Source organism: Parus major, chromosome 7 (assembly GCF_001522545.3).
Source record: "Parus major isolate Abel chromosome 7, Parus_major1.1, whole genome shotgun sequence".
NCBI classification, from domain to species: Eukaryota; Metazoa; Chordata; class Aves; order Passeriformes; family Paridae; genus Parus; species Parus major.
In genome coordinates, this window is record NC_031776.1 from 11,296,073 (window position 1) to 11,323,547 (window position 27,475).

Sequence of the window (27,475 nt, forward strand, 5' to 3'; positions counted from 1 at the left end):
ACACAAATTAGCTCAATTGAAATAGATGATTATCTTCATGCTACTAAACAGAGTTTTAACTTTACCAGCTACCTTTGGGAAAAGGCAGAGTACATTCATTAGCTCTGGGCAGAGGGCATTCATTAACACAAACAGCTCAATGCTCTGTGTGCCATGTTCCCTTGTAATAACACCAAACACCAAAGCAGCTGCATTCTGTGCCTGCATTTCTGCATGTTGCTGAATGCCAAGTTACAAACACAGCTACACCGAGAGGTGCACTTTTACCAGCCAGTGGAACAATTAGTATTTAGACTCATGGGAATTAGTTTTAATCACAATTGTTAAAACAATTCAGAATTAACAAGGGAGGGAAAAATAAATAAAGAGAAACAAAACAAATGCTATACAAACTACAGAATGAAGATGATCTTTCTTAGGCAAGGCCAAGCAGGCAGAAAAGCCAAATATGTTCATGCTATGCCAAGCTCACAGTAAGAGCTCATTATGAGCTTAATAACACACACAAAGCAACAAAATAAGCCATGCAAGGGCTCCACAGCAACACACAATACTAACAGAATGGAAAATGACAAATATTCTAGCCTGAACATTACTGCTTTTTATAAATGTTAATGGGGTTTTTAAAAACAGAGTCTTACAGTGTGAAGACCAAATTCTCAGACTCTGGCACAAACCAAATTTCTTCATGTATTCCCATAATAAAAGCTAACACTCATGTGAGCCAGAATGCAGCTACCTATCCCCATACATAGCCAAAAAAGTACAGGGTTAGAGTGTGCTCATCAGCATACACACTAACAGTAACACCACCTTTCTTGACTCCCTTCTTGCTCCATCAGTTGTGGATGCTTCAAGACACAAGCTAGATTTGTACAGGATCTTCAAAGCTAATCTCTTCTGAGCCTGTGAAAATTGTGAACATACGGCAGAAAAGCTCCTGCTTTTCTTTTATGACAGCTCAAATTCAACGTAGAATGCACTGAAAGAGAAAACAACAAAAACTGTTTTAAAAATACCGAATAGGCTTACACAAGCTTCTTTCCACAAAACTCAGCTTTGCATTTACATGCACCACCAATGACAATTGCCCAAATAACCTCACAAATTCTCAGGTGCTTTATAATGTTTCTTATTTCCCTATCTGCACTTAATCTCAGTCACCCGAAGCCAATAAAGTTCACCTCTGTTGACTAATTTCTCCAAAGCTGCCGTATCGTTTAGGAGCCAATAGCTGTAACTGTTTTTCTCAAAGCTATTGGCCCACACATATAGTCTGTGCAAAGCTTCTTCAGTCCATCAGAAACAGATCTCTTAAAAAAGCGCAGACTTTAATTTAAGAGCAATCTGTAATCTCATAATGCCAATTTGCTCGCTTGAGAGGGGTTAGTGCTAGCAAACAGGATGAATGCTGTGTTTTAGGGCAGCCAGCTAAGTAACCGGAGTTGTTACATAATAACAGTCCTGAGCCTGCCAGCAGGGCCAGAACCAGTACTTAAAAACTAGGTAGAACTCGGAAATTCTCTACCTCCTTGAACCTAATTTCTTTGGCAATATTACCGGTTGTGGGATTTTTAAAAATCGGTTATGTTATGTAAAGTACCAAAGTCTTTCCTTTGGGGAAAAAAAAACAAACAACCTAAAAACCCTTCAGAATTATGCAAGTCCACGTATTTCTCTATTAGCTTTCCAGCATACTCCTTACATGGAGGAAACAAAGGCATGCTGACTCCTACAGATGGTTGCATAAAATACAGCAATGAATGTCTGATATAAATCAAAACTCAAGGGTTTCTTAGAGCCTCTCTTACCGAGGGTTTGAAAATTTCTGTTTTCAATAGAGATAACCCTGCCTGTGAAATAAGCGGGGATTTCTGAGGGCGAGGACCGGCGCTTTCCGCCTGCCCCCCACCGGCAGGCAGCTGCTCGCTTCCTCAGCAGGGCCGCGGCACACAAGTAGGTCAGCCAGGCCCCGCGCTGTGCACGGCCGGGCTGTCCAAGGACAAAGCAGGAGGGGGACACAAAGCGCCTCCGGCCCTGCCTTCCCCCGGACAGAGCTGCCCGTGCCCCAGGGAGAGCTCAGCAGCGCGGGGAAACACGCAGCGTTCAAAACGCGTGTTTGATGTGGGCAGAATTCGGTGCTTGTCTGGCGTTGAAGCCAAGCTTTTAAATACGCACAATCGCGCTCCGTCAACAATTCTTTACGTAAAGGAACTGCTTTCTGTGCCATGAACTGCAGGTCAGGCGGCAGGAGGGGAGCGGAGCGGGCAGAGAACGCGCTCCGCCGTGTGCGGAGGGCCGGGAACGCCGGCTGAACCCCGACTCCGCAGCCGGTCCGGCTCGGGGTCGCCGAAGGGCCACCCGCTCACACCTGTCTCGGGATCCGCTCGGGAAACAGCAGGGCCCCCCCGCGTCCCGGGGAGCGCACCCGCTTCCTGTCTACGGTGCTGACCCTGCCGCCAACCGCGGCGCCTGGGGAAGCGCGGGCAGCTCGGGTGAAGTACCACAGGGGGACACCGGCGGCTCCCGACATCCCGCGTGTTTGTGCGTCAGGAGGCTCGAACCCGCGGCGGAGGCGCGGGCGCGGCCCCGCCACGTGGCTCGCGGCAGGAAGGCGGCCCCACTACTTCCGCTCCCCGCGCGCGTTCGCTTCCGCTGCCGCCGCCGCTTTCCCTTTCCGGTTCCGCCGTGAGGCGCGCGCGTGCTTGAGCGGGGCGCGGAGCGGCGGCGCACGTGGCGCCCCCCGCCCGCCGCAGCGATGCTGGTGCTGTTCGAGACCGCCGCCGGCTACGCCATCTTCAAGGTGAGCCGCGGGGCTGCGGCTTGGGGGCGCCGTGCCTCCCGCCCGGCGGGTGGCGGCCGCCGACCTGCGGCGGAGCAGGGAGGGCGGAGGGGAGCGCTTTGGGCCTTCTGTGGGAATTACGGGGAAACGCGGGCGGGGGATGAGAGAGAGAGGGAGGGAGGGAAGGAGTGAGGGCCCCCGCATCCCGTGCGGCGCCTCGGGGGGCGAGCGGAGCCGGGGGTGGGAGTAGAGGGGCCGCGTTGTGAGCGAGGCCTCGGGGAAGGGGCTGCCGGAGGAGACTGAAGGTGCTCGGCGGGCAGAAGGGGAGCTCCTCGGCGCCTGCCAAGCATCACCTGTGGCCCTCGCTTCCTCCCCTCTGCCCGCCTGGATTTCGTAGGAAGTGGCGCTCTTGCCGGCCGTGCCCTTTTCGGTGTGTGTGGGGACAGCCGGGTGCGGGAGTGCTGACTGCTTTCTCCTCCCGGCCGTGCCCTCGTGGCCGCAGTTGCCGCAGAACCCTGCGGATGCGTGAGGGGGCGCGGGGGAGACGGGCAGCGCCTTCCGGGCGTGCGGGGCCGCGGCCCGGGGCGTGCCCGAAAGCGCCATTGGCGAGGAGGTGAGAGCCCGGCAGCATTCCCGTGTCCCGACCCCGATCCCAGAGGGAGAAGCAGGTGCCTTCCCAGGGCTTTGTCGGCCTCCTGAGCGGATGGCTCAGGGCTGCAGCTTCTCGGGGCTTTGGGCAAGACTAAACTAGAGCTGCTACAGTGTCAGCTCATCTCTGGCTTTTCTCTGGCTCGGGTGTTGATTCCTATAGTTTTACCAGCCTTGTCATAGTTTAATCATAGCATCTTTTCTTTTTTCCCCTCCGATTTAGTCTTAGGGTTTAGTTTGTACTAACGGTAGTGCAAGTGCAAAGAGAGCAAGGCTCTGGTTTCCTTTGCCTGCAGCAGAACTGCACCCTTGGCGCTCTCTGGAGCCCTATATTTCCTTCCTCTGCCCTGACACTTTTCCTCCTCATTGGGGTGAAGCCGTGCAGTTCAGGCAAGGCAGATTTCAAGATGTATATCTTGGGAAGAAGTCAAAAATACTTCTAAAAGCAGATAGCTTTTGTTCTGTGCCCCCCCTCTCAACACTTGTACCTGGGGAACTGATGCACAGACAGCAGTCTCCCTGAAGGTTTTGCTCACTGGATGTTAACACAGAACAGTATCCTGCACCATCACATATTAAAAATAAAATTAAAGTCTTTTGAGTAGGTTGAAACCTCTGGTGCAGTGTTCCAAGCCCTTTTAACCTTTCACAGCAGCCAGGAGGGGCTGAAAATAACGAATATTCCAATTTCTGACAGCAGAGAAGGCATAAAGCAAAGATAGGAGGAGGGACCTACAAAGAGAACTGCAGGAGATCTCTGCAGAGGTGCTGCAGTGCTTGCTGCAGGTGTCAGCAGCTGGGGCTGGCTGGCAGGGCTGTGCAGTGTGGCTGGCAGAGAGGTGAAAGCTTGGTGCTGGAAATGAACAGAAATAGTATTTTATTAAAATATGTATTTTGAGACAGGTTGTGGTTTTCCATGCTGACTTTGATGGCAGCTGCCAGGGCTGGAAATGCCAAAGCCTCAGTCACAGTACTCGTCTACAGGGAAAAGCTCTCAATCATCCAGCATTCCTTCCCTGGACAGAGCTGCTGTTCACCTGCAGCCTTGTGCCACTCTTACATTTGTGTTCATTCTGTATTGAATGCAGAGTTCTCTGCAGAGTTTAGGTACTTTTTATTTCCTTGCTAAAGCATTTCTGAAGTTTGACACTGCTGGGCGTTTGGGATGTTCTTTGTTTTTTAGTTATTTGAGGTTTGAACAGATTTTGTATTTCTGAATGTTGGGGACAGATATGGTCACCCCCTTCCCTTTCTAGCAGTGACCACAAATGTTTGTTGCCAGCATAACTGTGTTCTGGCTTTAGGCCTTGGTGAGCAAGAACTGTCTTCTGGATGCTGTGTAGTTCTTGCTGTAGGTCTTGGTGTAGGAGCGAATCGTTCAGCTGAGGAAAGGAAGAGTTGCCTCAAGGTTTTTCTGTGCCTCACAGTCATGAGGGAAGTTAATAATTATATTTATTTGTTCAGCTAATAATTGAGTTAAAAAAAAAAAAAAAAAGAGCCTTCTTCAACCAGGATTTAAAAATCTGCCAGGGAGCAAAATTCATAATACTGGGAATGATTTCTGCACTGAGTTAAGTTGTATTTGTGTTGTGGGGACAAAACAACGAGATTTTTGAGTGATTACTAGAAAACACAGTGTTGTAAACATCTAGACTATTCCCCTGAGTAGTTTTCTGGGAATTTGCCATGTACTCCACATTTTGTGAAATGTCTATAGGCTCCAAGAGTGTAAGTGTTCATCTTGTGCTGTTTAAAAGCTGAGGGGGTTCCCTGTACAGAGATGGGATTAAGCCATTGCTGCCTCTTAGGTAATTCATGGCTTGGTTGATGACCAAGCTGTGGTGATGACTTTTCTTTACAGATGTTTTCTTTCTTGTTTGGGTCACCTCTGGGTAATGAAAATAACTTGGGGGATCACTGCTTTCTGTTAGGTTTCCCAGATGTTTTATATTTCCAAAGCAGTGGCAAATTTGGGTTTGGGTCACTGTGGTTATGAGTGGGTCCTGTAGAGGAGGTGGAACAAGCCCAGTTTTGATAAAGAAGAAGAGGGTTTTGCTCTGATGTGCCAGGTCCCAGAGGACACAGCCATTATTGAAGAACTTCTGTAATTCAGGTGAAAGTAAAAATGCTGTACTCTTGTCTACTAGTAGGGTAAAGCTGCTGAGAGAGAATGGTGAAACCAGAGATACTGAAGTTGAGTTTGACATAATCAGTATTAACTACTGCACAGTGGTTTGATACACTGTAAATGTTTCAGGTCTCCTGGGTTGAAGATTTTTCGAAAATGAATTAAATATAGTTGTGTTACGTTTTTTTCCTGCAGGTTCTGAATGAGAAAAAGCTTCAAGAAGTTGACAGTCTGTGGAAAGAATTTGAAACTCCCGAAAAAGCAAACAAAATGTAAGCAGCTTTATGTGGGGATAGCAGTGTGGCTTGTGGAAGGACATGGCTGCCTGCAGTTACACGCAGCTGGGGTTCAGAATGAAATATTGATTTTTGTGTTTCAGTATTGTAAAAGATGTGAGCAATGATAATGTGAAGTTAGATACTCTGAGATGCTTACAATGGAATATCAAAGTGAAAGAAATGCTTTACAGTGTAATTAAGCAGCACAAGTCATTACCATGTGTCACCAAAGCAAAAAATTGAACAATATTTTAAGGTGATGTGGGTGCTTTGACAAGAACATCCAAAATTGTGATGCTGGAAGTGTCAGTGAAATGACAGGGTTTTGTGCTCGCAGGAAATTCTTCTGGGAAAAATAAAGTTTAATCCAGATGGAACTATGTAAATCACTGTAAATTGAGAGCTAGTGTTGTTGCCTGTGCCATCAGTGAAAGTCAGCACCACTGCAGAGTTGCGCAGGGAGTGCAGCATCCACTGATCAAGCTGCCCTTTCTAGCAAATTGTCTGAAAGCTGGGGACAATGGTGGGTTCCTTCCAAGTCTGTCTGGTGTTTTTACTGGAAAATTTCTAACCAGCTTTGATTATAAAGGATGTGTCTAAACAAGCTATGCCTTTCATATATATCCTGCTCTGTAACAGTACGTAGAGCAGAGGCCAGAATATCCCACATCTGCCTGCTTGTAGTGTGGTTAATCTTGTCCTGGAAACATCATCTTGGCCACTTGTTATACAGGATGTGGCTCTTAATGGGATCTCTACTCTGATAAAAATAATTCCTCTTTTGCCTTTCTGAAAAGGCAAAAGTGTAAGCCTGAAGCTTTTGTTGGGATCTGGAAATGCTTAACTCAAGTATTCAGCTTTATCTGTGACCTTGCTTCCTTTGGAGATACTTGACTGACAAAGAGCACTGGTTAATCAGGGCTGGATTAGTTAAATGCTTGTCCCTGACAAGGAATTTACTGGATTGAGATAGCTTCTTAACTGTAACTATATATCACCACCACAGACTGTGTGAGGGGTAGAGGGAAGCTGTGCCTAAGGATCTGACACAGTGTGGTTGAACACTGTTCATATGATTTTTGGCTCTGGTCAGCACTTAAGGCATGAAAGAAATTTTTGATGTTTGTTTTAAGCTCAGCTCAGAACTTGTATTCTAACATCTAATTACAGGGGAAGACTTGAGGATTCATGGGCAATGAATCAGTTCGAGTTTTGAGTCTTTGAAGATGCATTTGGTTGAAAAGCATGTTAAATCTGAGCTGTGCAGGCTCTACATTCCACAGAGGCAGAACATTTCCTTTTGAAGATGAGTGGGAAGATGCTATCATCAGTCAGGGTGCAGTGTTGAAATTTAAATGGATGATGTCTGTCTTTAAATATGAACTACAAAGCAAGGAGGGGGGGTTAGGTTTTCTGGTGTTGTTGGTCCAAGAAACACCAAATCAAAATTCACTTATTTTTTTTTCCCTTTATGTAACTATTGTGGGACCCAGCCGAAAAGTCACAACAGATTCAGTTGACCAGTTTAGTGCTCTCAGTCCTTTTTGAGGGTTCACCTAATGATGTCTGCTCTCTTGAAGCCTTAGGGAAAAGAAAGGAGCTGTAGTAGCAGAGGCAGAAAAAAGATAAAATGGTTCTAGCATGTGGTTTATGTACACTTGTTTACACACTTCTCTTTTATTTCTGTAGAGTAAAGCTAAAACATTTCGAAAAATTTCAGGACACAACAGAAGCACTTGCTGGTAAGTGAGTTAACACTATTATTACAAAAAAAATCAAATCTCTATCAGGCACCAGTTCACTCATTACTTACCTGTGTCCATGCTCTCTTTCTTTCCTTAGCTTTTAAATTATAAGTTTTTTAAAGTGAGCTGGTTTTGCTAGTTTTGAGATCACCTATCCAGTCTATAGTGCAATCAAGATGTAATAAAGTCTATTTTTTTCCTTCAGTGCATGTTTTTAAGCAGCTTACAAATGAGCAGCATGTAAGTTGTGGCTGATGCATGTAGCCTGTCTGTTGTCAATGATGGATTCTTGTTGAAGCTGAATATCACTGATTTGAGTCAACAATTCGTCACTACCACTGAGACAACAGATAGGTATTAGAGAACATTCATTATTACAACCACCTGGGTTTTATGGACACATGTTGTGCCTGTGGTTTTCAGCCTGAAAAAGGTCTGTGTTCTCCTTAAATTCAGGAGTTTAAGCAAAATGAGAAACCTTATATTCAATAATTTTTACTAATTCTATACTTAAGTGCTTGATGTGTGGCTTGGTTCGAATATAAATAGTAGGAATTCTAGGCAATAATTCAGAAATGGTGTGACAATTACTGCTGAATATGCTGTACGACTTCAGTAGGTGAATGTTCCACATTTACAATTCAGGAGTAGTTCTTCATATTCTGATGCGATAGGGATAGCTTATAAATGAAGCAAAGAAGCAAGAATGGAGACACAACCATCAAATATGAGATGCAAGTAAAAGAGCTGAGATTGGAACTGTACACTCCTCTCCATGGCATATTCTTTGGATTATATTGCTTTTGCATAGGTTTGGATTCAGTTCATGTATAGTTAGGCTGATAAAAAAACAAACAAACAAATAAAAACATCCAAAACCTTTTACTGCTTTACAAGTTGATGTATCTGTAAAATGGAGAGGTTCAGACTTCTTATGACTCATTTATTTTGAAGGGAAGACTATGTATGTGACTGTTCCAAGGGGGTTAGATGCTTATGGTCAGCTTGCAGGGTGGAAAATTACCTGCATTGTAGAAGGGTTGAGAGGAGACTCAGCACAGTGCTTTGATTTTACTCTTACATGTCATTGGGTTCTGGAAACCAAAAATCACTGGCTGCTGCTCTGTGATGAAGATGTGTCAATCACAGTGGAACACAGAGCTGACCCTCAAAGAGAGTTGTATAAGTGCCTGCTTAAAATATATTGTGTGGGATTGTAAAGCTTTTAGAGATCTATTAATGTTTGAGAATGAAGAGTATCCTTTAAAGATTCTCCTGTCTGCATGCTGTATTAAAAGGGTCTGTCTGACTGTCCAGTTTGGCATCATTCCTGGGGCTTTAGACAGTACATTATCATCACCAGAGAATGCAAATAAGCCATTACTTAATTTAGGATATCATGGTTGCTGCCTAAGGGACCTGGCAAATGGTTGGTTAATTAAATGATACACAAAATATTCCCATATAACCTTGCCGTTGGAAATGTTAAATATGTATCTAAAACATATGGCGTACTGTTTGTAGAGATCCTTAAACAAAATTGGCAAAAATAGAACTGAAAACATATGGAGAAAGGAGAGGCAACTGGGAGAAGGGTTTTTGATTTAGGCTTTCAGAGGAGGAGGTATATAATTTTCTTCTGTTTTGATTTTTAGCTATTGCATGGTGAAGCAATATTGCAGCTCAGACTAGAGCTACTGTGGACAGTTAAAATAAATGCATGAAGTTAGGAGTAATATTTTTACAGGTTTTAGGAGGGGAAAGAAACGGCATCTTTGGTCTTTTTGTTTTATACAGCATCCACAGCTCTCGTAGAAGGCAAGCTCAGCAAGAACTTGAAGAAGATTCTCAAGAAGATAGTGGCAAAAGATGCTCATGAGCAGTTGGCTGTGGCAGATGCCAAACTTGGAGGTGTCATAAAGGTGATAACCGATTTTGCTGCTCTTCCTTTTGTTTCATGCTACTGAAATGCTATAGTCAGATTCCAGAGATTTTGCAGTTACCAGCAATGGATTGTGCTGCCAGTGCTGTGTTAGCAGCAGAGAGGATGGTTAATCCTAATTTGTACAGGGAAGATATTGTCTTGAGTACACAGGTGAGTGATAACAGTAAGAATGTACTTAGGTGTTCACATTTGCTTGATTTCTTTCTTGAATATTGGTTAGAAACTCAGCAAGTTAAAAAATTAATTTTCCTGATGATCCAATCCAGAACAAGAGTGGGGGGAGGAACCAACTGAAAAACCTGAGCCAGGCAGACACATATTCCTCACTAACAGGTGCAGCAACAGTAGTTATTGTCTTGTTGGAGGGGGCATTGTTGTGCCATCCTCAGTGTGCAGGCAGCTGTGCACACCCCTTGGTCTTTGTCTGCCAGAGGAAAAAGGAGGCTCACTGGAGGTGGCCTGCCTTTTCCAGCATCTTCTTGGTGTCAATTTCCCATGCCACATCTGTTTGCTCCCTATTCCAGTGAACTTTGTTCTGAGGACCTCCTCATGTTGTCTTAAGAGACTGTGTAGGCAGCAAAATGAGGGCTTAATGTTAAGGACTTTGAACTCATTATTGCCTTGTTCTCTGAAAAAGACACAAAGATGTCCTCTACCTCTGAATTTTCTTTCTGTGGCCAAATGGTTTCTAGTAAACTTCAATATCTTGAATCTTAAGTTGAATGTTCTACATAGCAGATAGAGCATTAATTATAAAACTGCTCTTCAAAAAGGAATATTAACTGTGTGGGGACCTGGGAGTGTCACTACCTTGAACACCAAAAATGGATGAAACTTGTGTGATCACAGGATTGCAGTGGGAAACCAGTGAAAGTGATGTAAGGCTGCTGGAAGAAGGACTTCAGAGGAATATTGTGTTGTGCTTGACTTTGGACCATTGATTTCCACACTGCAGGAGAAGCTGAATTTGAGTTGTATACACAGCCCAATGGTTACAGAGCTGATGAGAGGAATTCGCTCACAGATTGAAGGGCTCATAACAGGCCTCCCTTCTCGAGAGATGGCAGCTATGTGCCTGGGTCTGGCACACAGGTGGGTTCCTATAACAGCTCTGTTTCATCCTGTGTCTGCCCCACTCCTGTGTCCTTGGCTGTGCTGTGTTGCTTGAAGTGTCTCTTGAGTATGTGCCGTGGTCTCATACTCCCTAAGTCAAGATACTTTTGTATCTGAAATCTTGTTTTACAAAGGGAGGGCTTTCCCTTTAGGGAAAGGCTTCATCTTCACCCAAAATGGAAGCTGGTAGCTTTCCTTTTCAAGTTACATACTTCAAGAATTTGTCTGGAATGTGTTTGGACCAGCCAAGGGAGTCATTTAAAACTCCACTGCCACTAAGGGACAAGGTGGAGATCATAATTTGATGATCTGTGCCAGAATAAATACCCAAATAATAGATAATGCAAATATTAAAGGCAGGGTTGTTCTTCCCACCTTGTTGTTGCTGCTTTTTAGATTTAGTGGAGTAGTTCAGTACAAAGTTGTTGGATCACCATGGGATCAAGCATCCATTATTGAGTAACTTTTTAATCCATATTCTGACATGAGCTTGTCCTGTCACAAGCCATTGGCATGTAAGACAAATGCTTTGCTGTAGCCAATTCCTTAAAAGTGTGTTTGCTTAGAAAATGGGCGTTAATATTGAAAAAGGACTTTTAAGATGCAAATTCTCATTGATACCAAGTGTCTTTCACTGTAGCATACATAGAAAATGTTAACATAACATTAAATCCAGATGTTAATGGGCTTTCTCAGACAGTGAGAATCTGTTCCAGGAAGTTTCTTTTGTTGATTCACATTAGCATTGCTGGTATTTGCAGCTAGGGAGATGCAGTTTTGTGGATTGCCTCCAGCTGCTGCCCAACTGGAAGTGCTGTTGACAAATACATTTTGTGGGGAACCATGCAGAAAAACCAAGAGCCACTTAATTTCCTGCCACCACACTCGTGTTCAGTCTGTGCAGGTGGTACAAATAACCTTAACTTTCCCTTTCACCCTGGTCACAGGGTATGGGAGGGACACATGTCAGAGCTGTTGTGAAGCTTGTGTCAGCGTGGCTTCTGGCCACAGCTGAGAGCAGTCAGTGGCACAGACCTGAGCTTGGTTTCAGTGAGCCTGTGGACCTGTAGTCGTGTTAAAAAAGAACAGGTGGGGCATATTCTGCAACAGAATGTCAGGATGCTGATGAAACTGTATTTGTGTCTCCTCAGCCTTTCCCGATACAAGCTGAAATTCAGCCCAGACAAAGTAGATACCATGATTATCCAGGCAATTTGTAAGTATATTTAGAGCTTAAATTATTAATGGATTTGGCTTACAATAGCTGACTTCTTTACATTGGCTAAAGAAAAATATTGCTGTCAATTTCCTCCTAGGATGTCTTAGAAAATGAGGCACTGATGTTCAGCTAGGCATAAAGTCTGTTTTCTCAGTAGGGCTTTCCACAAGCAGGAACATTTTAGGGGTGCTACGATAAACTGGTGTCCACCTTTTTTTAGCATGGAAATCAGCTGAACTACAGGCAGTGTTAGTTCAGTCCTCTAAGGGCTTTCCTTTCCAACATGCCCCTCTTCTGAGTGGTGCTGGGAGAATGGGCCCCACAGGATAGAATTTTCTGACCCATCATTTACTTGGTGTCTTGCATGCAGGGCAATGTAGAAATAGACCCCCATGTTAGGCATGTAAAACACACTGCAGTGTGTAATGCTGCATTTTGTCTTCCTTGCTTTCTAAATGAAAAACAGACTGAAATTGTTGAAGCAGCTAGGAAAGCCCGTTTCTCATTTTTCCTTGAAGACACACACATCATAATCTGCATGCTTGCTATGAAGCAGTGGTGAGGAATCCTGTTTGGAATTTTAATTCCCAGACTGTTGCCAATGATGAAACATAGTTAAACTGAAATTAATGATGCAATTCAGTTCCTTCGTCACTACCACTGAGACAACAGATGGGAATGTTGGTATTGCATTAGCAGGAAATATTTTAGCCTCAGGGCTCTCTAGCAATATATGCTGTAGGTGCTCTGCTCTAATAAACTATAAATCTGGTTATTTGTCATATCTAGTAAATGGTGAGCCCGTTGGCTTTGTATTTGGTATTTTTATATTATAACAGCAATTAAAAGGCTTGCTCTTTGAAATCAAGTAATGGAATACAAGATAGTTTGTTACCATTAAAACATCTTTTCCTCAAAGTTAATTGGATAGCTAGATTTTACATTAACGTTGTGCATAGCACTTTGGCTGACTAAGAGGGTGGATAATTGGCTGCTGCACTCCTTCTAGGGGAATGTGCTTTGCAGCTCTTAGGGAGTTTGTCCTAGATGGCCCCAGTGCTAAAACTTTGAGGCCACACTCGTGGGAATTCTAACACTTCTATAATATTGTGCCTGGTTTTATGCAGTTTTCTGAAGAGTCTTCTAGTGTACTGCAGTTTGGTTTATTCCAGTATTTATGGAGTGAAATGCTTCGGGTAATCTCCCTTTACACTATTTAAATTGGTTGGTTTGAGAGTACCACATTTTTAGGTTGCCCTTTTAGAAAAAGAACTCCATCCTTCTTTCTTATAGCGCTTCTTGATGACTTGGACAAAGAACTGAATAACTACATCATGCGCTGTCGGGAATGGTACGGTTGGCACTTCCCTGAGCTGGGCAAAATCATCACGGATAACCTCATGTACTGTAAATGCGTGCGGAAAGTCGGTGAGTAGTGAGGACAGGTGAGCCTGGGGCACGGCAGTGAGCATGGCCTGAGTGGCACTGGTGTGAGACCCACTCACTGCTCATCCAGCTGCTCTTCTCCCTGAGCAGTGCTGTCTTCAGCAGCAGGGTAAATGGGGCCAGCAGAAAAGGAGGGTATATTTGCATCTGGATGTTGGTGCAATTTGTCATTTGGAAGCTTAAGTGAAAGCTAATGCCACATCACCAGCCAAGCCTTCCATATATTTTGCACACTTGCCTCACCTCTTGGGCTCATGTGCTTTGTATTGATTTTTTTTTCTTTTTGTTCTTTTAAGGGAGCTTTTTTTCCCCCAGTTGTAGAAACAATTAAATAAATTTGGTTAGTGGTGAGTGACTGCTTCCTGGAGTTCTTTTCTTGTAATATTGTCATTGAAAATTTTGCAGAAACCAGCTACTGAAAAGGTGAAGTATGCAGTATGGGCTCTCTGGGGATTTTTTTCTAGTTTAAAATTGAATTTTTCCAACCATTCCTAGCTGGTATAAACATAAAGTCAGAACGCTGACATATATTTTAGGAATTCGGAATAGTGTGATGGCAGACTTGAGTCAATGTTTTTATTTTGGCCTTTTATCTTCATCTGTTTCTGTGCTTTTTTTACTAGTTCATCTCGCCCCCAGCACAAACATGCTTTCATCTGTCCCCCACAGGAGACAGAAGCAATTTTGCTTCCTCTGATGTTTCTGACATCCTACCAGAGGAGATTGAGGAGGATGTGAAGGCTGCCGCTGAGATTTCCATGGGGACAGAAGTATCAGAAGAAGACATAAACAACATAATCCATCTCTGTGATCAGGTATGTACACATGGATGGATAGGAGTAGGACTCTACTTTAGCTGTTTCAGAGCCACTTCTGCCAAGGAGAGCTTTTCCCAGGGCAGTGCTAACACTCTTGTGATGGCAGTGATGATACCTGTACGGTTGCTTTCCTGATGTTCAGACATGAGGGTGCACAGTCACTACCTCATCTGAGCCATCTCAGGCTGCTGATGTCTGCACAAGGCCTTCTGAAATTGGCAGTCTTACTTTTGGGAGGTATTTTGCTATCATTGTATTTTTAAGTATTTGAGATAATAGCATTGTATAGCCTCTTTTTAATCTGTCACTGTGGAAGCTAGGTGATAAACCTGGGCTTAAAAATGGGCCTGAAGCCCCAAAAGAATTAGGAATTCTACCCTGCTCACATCTGGGCTGTGTGTGAACAAACACCCTCTGACTTCAGTTATGCCAGTTGGATCCATTTGTGACTACCAGGGAGTGGCAGGATTAGGAGTTCCTGTTCTTGGTCTAGACCAGGCAGCTTTTTTATGTGCATTCTAATTGTGTATGTTTGTATGGGACAAGTTTAGAGCATGTATTCCATTTCAAGAGAATGGTGGCAAGGATTTATGTAAAAACTGGATATTCCAGAGTTTTGTCCTAAAGAAAATGCCCTTACTAAGTATTTTTGTTCTGTTTCACTGTCTTTGGCATTTTGTCAGCTCCTTTATCAGGAGTTTTGCTGAGAAAATAAGTTGCATAAGGGAATAAGCAGAACAGATCTAATATACTTCATGGATGTAGCTCTGTTCTGAGAATATGCTCTATATAAATCTTCCTGTAACTCTGGCTCTTTGCTGTTTTCATTTTGCAATTTGTTAGTCTCCTACATTGGAATTCTTAGCACTTCCTTGTATCAATATATTTATCTCTTACTATTTTTTGGTTGGCTGATACTGACTCCTATAACCAAACTCTGTCTGTGCCAGGTGATTGAAATCTCAGAGTATCGGACACAGCTCTATGATTACCTGAAGAACAGAATGATGGCCATTGCTCCCAATCTCACTATCATGGTGGGAGAACTGGTGGGAGCAAGGCTCATTGCTCATGCAGGTGGGTTGCAGTGATCAACATACATAAATCTTGGGTGACCTCATCAGAGGTTTTCTCCGAGGAGCTGGTCATCTAAAACCATTATGTAAGGCCTGGTGAACATACCGTGGTAAATGGGGCGAAGGCAGCACTTCAGCAATCTTGAGAATACCAGCATGAGCTTGGCAGTAGTCTGTGATGATGAAGTTCTCAGTTGGCCTGAATTCTTTTTGGAATATGAGGGCAACTTAAGTCACTACCTCTTCTGAGACACTAACTGAGCCTCCTGCTGACAGTTCAGTCACTTCTGAGGTAAAAACCAACATTGGGTGTTTACAGTCAGACTGGCTCTAGGTAGCAGCTTTATTTCAGTTATCTGTGCTGCAGTTTTGTGAGGAAATGTTCTTGCTGTCAGGAGTGGGCATTATTCCAGTGGAATATGTTTTATTGAGTCGGCCTTCTTTCCTGATGCTCAAATCAAACCAAGAATGTTGAGGTATGAAAGGCTGAAATGGTTTATCTGTCTTTCAGGAAACAAATGAAAAACTCATGAAAATAGATGTATCTGAGATTCTTACACTGCAGGAATCTAGCCTAGCAGCTTCTCTGACAAGTTACTTTTGCTCTGTGTCACTTCTTTCTAGGTTCCCTCCTGAATCTAGCAAAACATCCAGCTTCAACGGTTCAGTTACTGGGTGCTGAGAAGGCACTCTTCAGAGCACTGAAGACTAAAAGGGACACACCTAAGTTTGGCCTTATCTATCATGCCTCCCTGGTGGGTCAAAGCAATGCCAAAAATAAAGGAAAGGTAAGTTGCATAGTTCTTTATTAGCTTGGCTTTTTCCAGGGCATTATCTTGAGCTTCATGGTGGCTTGAACTTCAGAGTGAGTCTCTCTCCATGGCTTGCTTTACTGTATTGCTTTGTGATTACATGGAAAATACCACTGTCCCAGAGATCTTTGAATATCGTTCATTTCTGTTCCAAAAAAGTGAATGTGGTTGTCCATTTGACATATCTGAGCAATAACAGGTGTGTATTCCTGCTGAGTTAGGATGTAATGCTGGCTTTCTCAAGGAGTAGGTTTCTGCTTCTATGTGATAATAAACTAAGGTGTTAAAGGCTTTAGTCTTGCTTGAAAATTTGACTCTTTTTAAGCTAGAATAACTTATAGCTTGGTCTTAAAGCTTAGTCTTTCATAATGGATGGATGAATATGTGTTTGAATTGTGGAGAAATCTGGAAATTACACCTCAGACTGACCTGATCTAAAGTTTGGTGAGAGTAGACTATGTATAACTGACTTGTGTCTCACATGTTTCCCTCTATTTATCAAGGAAATAAGGTGTTACATTAGCAGTGTTTCAGTGTTGTAAAAATGAGACACTAATTATTTCTTGGGCTAAACACTGTAAATGGTTACTTTGTTCTTTTGTATGTGGGTATGGTTTCCAGATCAGAGTGAATCACTGCCTTATGTTAAGTCTTAGCATTTAATATTATTTTTGGCTTTTCCAGATTTCTCGAATGCTGGCAGCAAAGACTGCCTTGACTATTCGTTATGATGCCCTTGGAGAGAGCACCAGTGCTGAAATGGGAGCTGAGAACAGACTAAAAGTAGAGAGGAGACTGAGGCTTTTGGAAGAGAGAGGGGTAAGTCTTGCAGAGAGCTACATGAAGCTGTCCTTTTTATTCAGGGTATGATTTTCTGACACTGCTTTTGACTCTTCTCACTCAGTAGCATGTCATTCTTACCCTGTAGTTTCTCCCAGCTTTGGTTGGAGTGGCCAGGTGTGTAAGCTGACTGCAGGCATTTGTGTGTCAGCTGTTTTTGTTTACAGGGCTGTCTTTATTTGCATTATACTGAAAAATCTTGGTAGTGAGCAAGATGAATAAGATCATAACTTTACATTCCCTACATCTCTATGAATTGCAAGGATAGGCTTATTACTTCATAGTTTCTTTCTCTTTACCATAGGACTATTTGTGTTTTCTCCCTGCCTCAAATTTTCTACCCTGGTTCCCCAGAATCTGGGCAGAATCTGGTGGTGTTTAGTCCTGGGGGAGCTTTCTCTGTAGCTAAAGCAAGATGTTACTCTGCAAATTGCTGCACTGCCCCCTTACCTCCTTGCCTCTCTTATCCTGGCTCTCCACACCTGCTGTTCCATGTTGCCATCAGCACAGTGTGCTGGGGGAACATTGGGACCTTGCCTCTTTTAGGTGGCATGCCTGCTAAATGAATGACAACTAGTGAATGACAACTAGGTTCAGCCTTCCAAGCTGGATCTGATGCAAATACTCTAGTACTGGAAACAGAAAAGAAAAATCCAGAAAAACCTGCCCACTCTCTTCATGGGAGGTGAAACTTCCCATCGGATCAAAGGCAAGGAGACAAGTTTACACCAAAAGACAAACCAGTCACCTGACAAGTACACATTTAATTTAGTTTGGGGCCTGTGTTGTGGCTTTAAGGTTGGCTTTATGCCATCTATAGGGTGATACCTGCCCTGACATGCAGTTATTCTTGACAAAGAAAAAAAGTTGCACAAATTTGAGCTGCTTTTGGGAATTGAGAAGTACCATGTTATGTCATGTGACTTGTGTATTTGATGCAGTAGTCGATGCCCCTTACTTGAACTGGGCTCTTGAAGAGCATCATTAGGAAGGCCATTCTCACCTCAGTTACACTCCCTGTCACTACTCTACACTCAGGTGTAAAACTGGTGCAGGTACACAAGAGCTTGGCCCATAATATATGTCTGGCATTCCATTTTTAATTCAAGAGCTGAATAGTTGTGAATTCTTTTTATTATGAGTAATTTGTTTTTCATATCTAAATTTTTCTTGTAGCTAAGAAGAATAAGTGGCACTGGAAAAGCCTTGGCCAAGACCGACAAATACCAAAACAAGAGGTGAATAGTTTTTCCTTTCAGTTTGGCTGAGTAAAAATAACTCTCTGTGTTTTTATTTATAAAAGCTTTTTGGCTGTGGGTTGAGTTGACTTAAGATCCAGAAAACGTTTTCTATGCTTTTTAAATGTTGATAATAATTTCTTTTGCTAATAAGAATTTCCTTTTTCTCAGATTTTCTAATAGTAAATTATTGACATCATCAGATAGCAAGTACTTTGGGTGCTACCAGCAGCACCCCAAAAAGCAGGCTGTTAATATATAGCAGCTTTATTTATCACAATTCTGAATGAAATAAATTGGAGAAAATCAGAGTTTGAATTAATTTCTTTGACATGGAAGCTGTCCTAGAGACCTACTTAGCCATCTTATTTTTAAAAAAAAGGAAAGAAACAAGCACCACTTGTTCTGAGCAAAGCTTCATCTCCTTGTTTAAGTCTTATATGTAGTAAGTAACACGTCTTAAGCAATAGATAAGGTCTTTATGTACTCTGGACACTGCTAGAACAGTTTCTGGTACCCAGAGTGACACTGCAAATTGCAACTGGGGCAGTTGAACATCTGAGGATTTGAAGAAGGTATTATTAGTCTGTGCTGTGACATCTGGGTTTATTGCTTAATTTGGTTGCAGGCTTCTTGCTCAGCTTGGCCTGCTTATTTTGCTGAGTCTTCAGTGTAGAGAGGACAAGAGCTCAGCAAAACCAGGGCTCAGTGCTTATTCTGTGAGGAAAAATTAGCACTGTTGCACCCATCTGTAGCCCCCAAACATCTTTCTGGAATCTAGCTGTAACTTTAATTTCCATATGCCAGGCATTTCCAAGTGTAGTGACGGCTGTGATTTCTGGAGCAGCTTTTGCAGACGGTGTCAGTCAGTGAATGAAGCATCAGGGCCTGTCAAGAGGCAGGAGCTGAGGGAGGAGGTTGTTAAAGAGACAACATATATGCTGGGGTTTGACCTCTTGAAATGAGGAATCATGAACTCCTGCCAGGACATGTTTCTGCTGTTAGACATGCTTTGCAAACATGTCTAGGCTTGGGGAGAATCTGAAGATAGTTCCTGGCTGTTTGGCATAGTCTGGCTGCCTAAAAGGGAAACTAACTCAGTACTTGTCAAATTGTCTTTGTACAAAAATGGCAGTACTGCTGCATGGGCATGTTAGAACGGCTGAAACAGTGTTTTAAGGAGATGGGTGAGAATCTAAGTTATGTATGGAACTATGGATTTTGTATGAATTAGCTAAATCCAAGTAATGTGTCAGAAGTTAAATGCTGAAGTAGTTTTTAGAGATGAGGTTCAAGTGAAACATTTCTGTATGCTTTCCAAACAAGATGCAAGAGATGCTGCATGTGTCTTATTTATGGTTTTGTGGTTCTGGTTTTGGTTTTTTGTTTTATTTTGTTTTTAATTAGCAGTATTATGACAGTGTCAAGGAAGCCAGTGAGATCTCACTTGGGTTTAGCTGAAGCAGAGTCCACCTTTTGCAAAAGGCTGCATATTCAATTTCTTTAAACCAATATGCACTGTTAATACCTATAAGAATAATTTCCCATGTTTAGAGGATGAATTGATGGTACTGTCTGCTGGCATTGCCACATGCTTCCCAGCCCAGTCATTCAGCTTCAGTTACTTTTATAACATGTGCACGGTAGCTACTTCAGATTCCTAATTTAGAAAAGTTGAGATGTTCATTATGTGGCTGGGGAGGGAAATGTTTTAGACTTAGTGTTTTAAAATTCCTTTTCTCTTCAGTGGGAATTCTGTTCTGAATAAGAGAAGAACTGCTTCGTTGCTATTTGATTATTCAGTTGCCCCTTAAAAGTTCCAATTAAAGAGCGCTGGATTTCAGGTGGCTGGTTCTCTACAGCCTGTAGAGAAGTTTGGGACTGAACAAATGAGCATGCAATAATTGCGAAGAGGCAGTTTCAGACAAAAATTAGATATTTGAATGTCCCATAAATTCAGTGATACAGTTGGTAGAGCAATGAGCCATAACATTACCCTGCATTGTGAGTTTGTCCTCTCAGTGTAATGGTGAAGAGGCAGTGCAGAAAAAGCAGGAGTAAAGTTACTTCTGATGCTTTGCGTGTGTATGTATTATTACCCCTAGGGTACAATTTTATATACAATATCCAATAATATACCAAATTCAATACAATAATACACCAAATGGTGGGGAGCTGTGTGCTTGTGACCATATGGCTATGCTGGATAGGCTTTCAGCATCAGAGAAATCAATGTAATGGGTTATTCAAGTGCTCTGTAGAGCCTTGAACAGGTATAAATCAGGATCAAACTCTTAGTTGACTGGTGTTTTCTTTTCAGATCAGGCAGTTGTACTTTGTAGGGTATCACTTCCCTAGTCATGATTACTGACAAAGGAACTTTGTATTGGAGGGAGAGGCTCACTACCTGTAGATGCTTTGTTAGCTAAGCAAGATGGATTTTCAAATATTCTTGGTAGGTTGTGTTGGAAATTTACGTTCAACTGCGGAGTCTTACCTGAAGGTTTGCTCTTCTTTAATATATAAACTGACTTTTTTCTTCGTTACAGTGAAGTAAAAGTTTTTGACCCCTCTGGTGACTCTACACTTCCTGTTGTTTCCAAGAAGCGCAAAATTCAGGAGGTGGATGAACAAGACACAGAGGTTGCAGTGAAAGCAAAGAAGTTCAAAGCAGAGATGAAAGGTTGGTTGCTGTACCTGTGCTGCTGCCATGTCACTGTTTGCGTCGTGCAGTTGGGCTTAGCATTACAGCCAGCCACAGCACCTGGGTGGTGCCTGTATTCCTCCTTGGGAATGACAGTGTATTTGAAAAAGGTAATGATCCTTTATAGACTGACACCAGACTGCAATCAATTTACAAGCAATTGTAAATATACAGGAACATTTCAAAACAAAACTCTACTCATACTCTTGCAGAATTTCTTGCTCAGCAAGTTTGGATTTAGTATCTTGAAGACAGAAAAGCTGTTCTCTGTAAAACCTAAAAATCTCTCTAAAAATAGAACTTGCCCTATTTTCTTTCAAGAATACTATTTTATTCTGTTTAGAAGTGTGTTCTGGCATATTTCAACATATAAAAAGGTCAGACTTTGACATGAAATGACACTTGGAAATTTTCGTCTGAATTTACGTAATACACGAACAATTGTTATTCTCTGGGGACTGAACTGTGGCCACAGTTCTTTCCTTCTCTGATAAGTTACTGTGTGAAGGAAGATTCTGAACTGTGACTGACTGCAAAATAATCTAGTTTAACGTTATGGTTCATTTTAAGAAACATTCTGTTCTCAACAGTGTGGAACTTGGGAGGGGGAAAAAGAGGATGACTTAAAGTCACTTCTGTGGGATCCAGAGCAAGATCTGGGTATGAGCTACTCACATGTTTTGCCAACTACCCATGCCTGCAGCAGGTGAGGGCTGTCAGAATCTTCCCTTTCTGCCTTCTCTGCTGCTCTGTTCTAGGGGATCAGAGTGCAGGTATGCTGGTTCAACACCTCTTCATGCTCAGGTGGTGGGATGTGTGATTATTCCAGACACCACTTAGTTCATGGTGTCTTGTGTATGTGGAGGGAGCAACTTGCAGGAACCTAAACATAGCTGAAAAGTAAAGTTACACTGGAGGGAAGGAGAATCCTTTGTGCTGTAAAGCTGAGATCTGTGCCCCAGCTTGTTCTCTTAACATGAGAAAAGGACATGAGTACTTTGGAGGCTTGAATTTTGCCCACTTGCTTTTGGAGAATGTGGGTGTTCTCACAGCTACTGCTTTTGAACTGACTTCCCTTGCTATAGCCAGAATTGTTCCCTTGGGCTTCCCTTGCATTATCAAGCAAGTGTTGACATCTCACAGGCAAGAGCTCGTTGCAGGTGAAATATTACATTGACTTCCAGCCTGCTCTTTTGTAGTTTGAGGATATCTCTGTTCTGATACTATATTATTCAGTGGTTGGTGCTTTTATACACAAACCTGCTTGTGTTTGCTTCATTTACTTTATTTCCAGATTTAGGGATTGGGTGGAGCTTAGTATCCTTGAGCTAGAGGTAGTATCCAGAGTACTTGTGGACTACTGAAATCTGTGCTGTTTGGCTGGTTGTTTTTCAAATTTCCCCAAACCTGACGTACAGGCTTCAGATATGTAGCATTTCTTCACTAAAAGATGGGTCATTCTTCAAATGTATGGGTAATACCTCCTGCTTTTTCCCAGCTCTTTGTATGTACTGGGTCATTTTTTTTTGGCTACCTGGGTGTGGAGGAGACACTGTGTGTAATGCGTTGGGCATTAGTGCCAACTGCACCAGTTGCTTCAGACTATAGAAAAATGTTTCCAGAGAATTTATTTATCTTGTGTCACCTCTATGCAGAATTAATCCCTTCAGCCTGTCCTCTTGTACCCTTGAAAATAGCATTGCCTCATGTTTGCAAATTATATTCGAGCACCCAGCATGGGTGCATGGATTTCCCTGACACTTGCTAGACAGACCATAGCCTTGCTGTTTTCCAGCATGATTTCTATCATTGTATAGTGTGCTAGTAGGGGCTTGGTGGTCCTAGAAGGTTGAAGAGTTCAGCAAGTTGCATAATACACAGAAGAGTGCAGAGGAGGTCCCAGATTAAGATTTATGTTGCATGTCCACTTAAATATGCATGTGAGCCTTTAATGTCTGCTGTTCTTGGCTCTGTTGTTAGCTCAGTGCTCTATTCAGCTTTTGCCTGGTCAGAGATAACACATCCAGACAGTGTGTTGTGAAAGAAGTCTCTGCCCCCTCCTTCCCCATGCTGTTTGTGCAGCTGCATAAAAAATGGGGGTGGTGGAAAAGTAGTCCCAGAAAAAAAGACATTCTTCAGCCAGAGGTTTTCCTTTGGTTTAAATTACAAGATGAAGGTAAAGGACAGAAACAAGATGGGAAGCTGCCACTGAAAGGTTTTGGTCAAACCATTGCTTTTAATATTTGTTGTTATTATTATAACATTATTGTACGGGGGAAAGTACTTTGCATTATATCAGCCCAAAGTGTAAATGTTACTGCAAGGTGAGATGTGTGGTGTTTTCTCTCTCCCTATTTGGGGTGCATGAGTCGTAGTACTTTGAGTGGGAACTGGCAGGGGATTGGGGGTTGAGGTGTGACTTCAAACCACATTCACCTTTTATACCTGACAAGAAACCAGGTGAAAGGATTAGTGCCTGAAACAAACTATAATCCCCTTCAGGAGCTGTCTGTTAAAACCTGTTTTTATGTTGGTGAAGGGAAATAGGGCAGGTGTTTTTGTGACTGTGGTCTCTGAAGTTGGATGTGGCCAAACAGAATGTATACCACCAACAGGGCTAGCCAGTGTCCCCAGGGAAGCTCTCAGCTTGCATTTAGCATCAGGATATAGTAGCAGTCAGTGACTTGGGAAGGTATCTCTTGAAAAGAGAAATATCTTAAATTAAGGGAGTGAACCCTGCAAGATACAATAGCAACAGCTTGACAGGGTGTCCTTAGTGATAGGCAGCGTGACTTCATTCTGTACATGTGGAGCACTGTCTGGAGGAGGGAGAGAGTACATCAGGCTTGTGGGTAAAAGCTTAGCCAAAAATGGTGAAAAATGGGTGAATGGAACTTCTGCTGGTGATGTCCAGCGCTCAGAGGGCCATCAGTCAAACTGCTCTTCAGGGTGCTGCTTTCTGTGCCTCTGTGCCTGAGTCAGAGCTGCTGGTTTCCTTGTCAGCTGCTGTGTTTCACAAAGAAACCCCCACTGGCCTTGACTGACTTAGAAGTACTGCACCTAGAGGGAAAAGGCCAGCACCCCTGGAGCCTTTTCCCTCATTCTGGCTAGGTACAAATATGTCAAGTCTTGTGATGAGCTTTGCTCGAAGGCAGCAGCTGAAACCTTCAGGGAGGGCTCTGCTGCTTGCTGTGAGAAGTGACAGTGCCTGTGACTACCCAGTGCATCATCTGCACTGTAAATTGTGACAGATTCCACTGCCTGGTGTGTCACACTCGATGACATGTAGGTTAATAACAGGAAAATATTTTTTCAAGGTTACCACCCAACATTTTTCTTGGAAATGCATATTTTACCAATCCAACTGAGTAAAAACATGTAGCATAGCAAAATACGATGTGTATTCTCCTGTTATATAGTGTGGCTTTAATATAGTTTATGCTTATTTTTCAGCTACTTTTTATTTCCCCATGCCATACATAGGGAGGTGAGGACACTTATTTTTATACCTGTTTGGTATGCCTTATGCTCACACGCTGTTCTCTGTGAATTTTGTGCATGGCAGAATCCACTCAAAGTTATATTTACCAGGTTTTTTTATCTAGAATCTTTTGCTGTTTTGCTTCTGGAATGTTTTTTAATATCAGAAAACTGCATGTATTGGTTGGCTGTATTTTTCTGTAGACATGTCTAGAAATTTTTTAACCTGAAGCCAACTTTTTTTATCTGAAGCTAATGTTAGAAGCAGAGTTTGAAGTGTATTTTTGACTCATATAATCCTTCTTCTGGCTTGAGGAACTAAACTTGTGATGAAGTACAACCAAAATGTTAGGAGGTTATGTGGTTTGGATCTTTTTTTTTTTTTGGCAATTGAACTTGTTCATTACATAAGTGGTGAGTGTTCTTGAAAATGAAATTGATTCTTTCCTGGGGGGCATATGGTGAGAAAATGACGTCTTCAGTCATACCTTCAGTAGCAACTATACATACCACAAACACCACTGGTTTCAGCATCAATTTTGTAGTTACTGAAGGACAGTGGTTGCTACATCATGAACTTAGTCATGAGTACTGTGTGAAACTTGGGATCCAGCACTGACTCAGCTGTGCAAATAAATTTAACTTGGGTATGCTCCAGTAACAGCCTGGCTGCTGCATAGGCTGTCAGCTTGGTCATGAATTCTGCTTGGTTTCCTTACCTCGAGATTCCTAAGACTGTAGGATGTATTCTAGGAAGTGAGTGGTAAATCACAGTTCCATTACCACTGTGAGTAGATAGGGCAGCTGTTGATGAATAGTTCTGAAGAGTAACTGTAAGGTCACTAGTAAATCTTTCCCTGGGTTGACATGCCTCTCAGCTTATATAAATAATATTATAAATAATTCCTGTCGTCCAGGATAGGAGAGTGGTTCTGCATTAAATGCTCAAAGTTGCAGTGAGATCTTTATGTTTGCCAGTCTAAACAGTAAAGAAAACTGGTTTGCTTCTTAATAAATTTCCAACATCAAAATAGAGAAATCAGTTGTGAATGAGGTACTGCTGGCTGAATGTATTTCAGAGGGGGGATTTAGAGTACTTTTGCCGCTCCTGTGTGGCTGGTAAGAATATTTCCCAAACTGTGAATGGTCTCTTTTCTCATGGAGTACTTGAAGGTAATTTGGCAAACAAATGAAAACGAGCAAACTTGTTTTAAATTCTGGGAGCAGCATACAGGAATAATATGATGTGAATTCACCAGGGGATGTGAATAGTGCTGCACATGCATCCTAAGTAGTTGTATATTTTAGTTATAGCAAGGAGTAGTTCTGCAGGTAAGGGCAAGGTAGAGGGTAAATAGGAGTCATTGCATCCTCTGACGTCTCATAGCTTTTCCTTTTGCACTTTTAATAACCTGCCTTTCATTTTTGTCCTTTCTGTGGTACAGAAGGGACAGCTGTAGAAGATGGTGAAGGTGTCAAAAAGAAGAAAAAGAAAAAGGCTAAGGAAAAGCAAGCTGAAGAAGAGGCGGTACTGAGTGAGGAACTCCCCACCAGCCCCGTAACTGAGGTGAGACAGAACTGCACAGTTACCTGATCCTTTTTGACTTCTCTCCAAAACAGAGTAGAGTGAGAGGTGGGGAGATATTCTTGTATGTATAACCCATGTCATGCAAATAGTTTTGCTCTAGTAACTTCATTTTGTGATAATCATCACTATAATGTCCAAGAATATTTGCATTACCAAATAAGATTTGGAGAGTTTGTAACTGCAATGCCTCCATTCCCCTCCTGTCCTCTGCCTACCCCCAGCTCTAGTTTTTCCCCTCTTTGCATCTTTTCTAGTGAGAAGAGTGTCCCTTGGTGCCAATCTACAGGCATCTGTCTCCACTTTGGGACTTGTAGGGAGCAGAGGCTGTACCTGCTGATTTGATATCTTCTAGCAACAGTAGAGCAGATGGGACTAAACCCAACTTTTTTGCTCAGTTCTGAAGTCCTGTTCTTAAGACAGGGTTTAATTTCCTGTCCTTGGTGTATGTCAGCTGCAGGGCCTGAGGGCAGTGCTGAGCTGTGACAGCGTGGCACAGCCTCCCTGCCCCTGTAAGCAGCCAGTGCATTCAGCAACCGGGGAAGGACATGGCTTGGGTTGTGCTCTGCTGAGCGTGGCAGCTGGGGGGATGCTGTGGCTGTGAGCCCTGTTGCCTAGCTACACGTGTTGCTTTGCTCTTCCATTATGCTTTGTTCATGGCAACATTTGTTTGTTTGCAGAACGCAGAGAAAAAGAAGAAGAAAAAAAAGAAAATGAAAGATGAGAGTGAAGACTGATGTGGAATAGAGGAAAACACTGGCCTTGGACAGCTGCTTTGGAGTAGCATTTCTCAACATAATTTGTGTAGCCTCTTGCTGAAAACTAACTTCCCTGTGTTGCAAGAGGGCAGGGAGATGGGTTTGATAGCTGTCTTCTCCCTGGAACAGGATAGCTTAGCGGCTCTGATAACTAGGAGGATTACTGGTTTCTTTTGTTTAAAAGCTCACCACAGATCCTCTTTTCACAGCCAGTCTCCACTGATAAGGAATAAAAACATTTTTATGGAGATTTTATGCCTCTGTTTTTAACTTGTTTGCTGGTTTTTCTAGCCATTATTAGTACTGTTTCTAAGATGTTTTGTTTTAAATGACTGATCAGTTCTAAAGTTCTAAATGTGTCAAAGTTCTGTTGCAATTTATTCTCTAAAGATTCCAAAGGTTGTAATATCTTAAATTTTCTACAAAATAGGTACAAATATTTGTGCATGATATCAAAAATAAAATATCTAAGAAAAGAAACCCCAACCAGACCAAACCCAAGGCAAAATTACTTCTTCAGCTATCTGATAATGAAGCAGAAAAGACAAATGTTTTATTAGTAGCAGAAATCAGCCATTTGCTAATTCTGCTGTTCTTTTGGGAATACAGATGCACTGAAGATGCATCATGTGATCAAGACTCTAAAGCTCTTATGGTGGAAAAGGAAACATTTTTTTTTTAACTATGCTTAGCACTCAGTTTATTAATTATCATGAAGGTTTGTTTTTTTTTTTTTCCTTGTGTAGTGGTAGAGTATTACCTAAACAAAAATGAGTTTCTTTAGCTGAGTAACATTTGGTAAGTGCAGCCAGTGTAGCTGGTGTTTCTCTCTGGAACACAGCTTAAGGAGCAGCTCCTTG

At 42.5% G+C, this 27,475-nt stretch overlaps 1 protein-coding gene and 4 non-coding genes across 5 annotated transcripts; all 5 read left to right on the forward strand.

Annotated features, from left to right (window-relative positions):
• Positions 1–2,673: 2,673 nt before the first annotated feature.
• On the forward strand, positions 2,674–26,870 carry NOP58 (NOP58 ribonucleoprotein). The gene is made up of 15 exons (XM_015634384.3): positions 2,674–2,803; positions 5,754–5,830; positions 7,526–7,578; positions 9,379–9,503; positions 10,482–10,618; positions 11,791–11,855; positions 13,152–13,286; positions 13,974–14,119; positions 15,073–15,199; positions 15,823–15,986; positions 16,695–16,829; positions 18,027–18,088; positions 20,638–20,771; positions 25,718–25,839; positions 26,538–26,870. The coding sequence occupies exons 1-15, from the start codon at positions 2,759–2,761 to the stop codon at positions 26,592–26,594; spliced, it is 1,584 nt and encodes a 527-aa protein (XP_015489870.1). The 5' UTR covers positions 2,674–2,758; the 3' UTR covers positions 26,595–26,870.
• On the forward strand, positions 7,847–7,935 carry LOC117244758. Its single transcript, XR_004498416.1, has one exon. It is a non-coding gene; the product is annotated as a small nucleolar RNA SNORD70 (small nucleolar RNA).
• On the forward strand, positions 12,447–12,534 carry LOC117244759. Its single transcript, XR_004498417.1, has one exon. It is a non-coding gene; the product is annotated as a small nucleolar RNA SNORD70 (small nucleolar RNA).
• LOC117244756 lies at positions 14,220–14,303 on the forward strand. The gene has a single exon (XR_004498414.1). It is a non-coding gene; the product is annotated as a small nucleolar RNA SNORD11B (small nucleolar RNA).
• Positions 15,367–15,452, forward strand: LOC117244755. The gene has a single exon (XR_004498413.1). It is a non-coding gene; the product is annotated as a small nucleolar RNA SNORD11 (small nucleolar RNA).
• Positions 26,871–27,475: the final 605 nt, after the last annotated feature.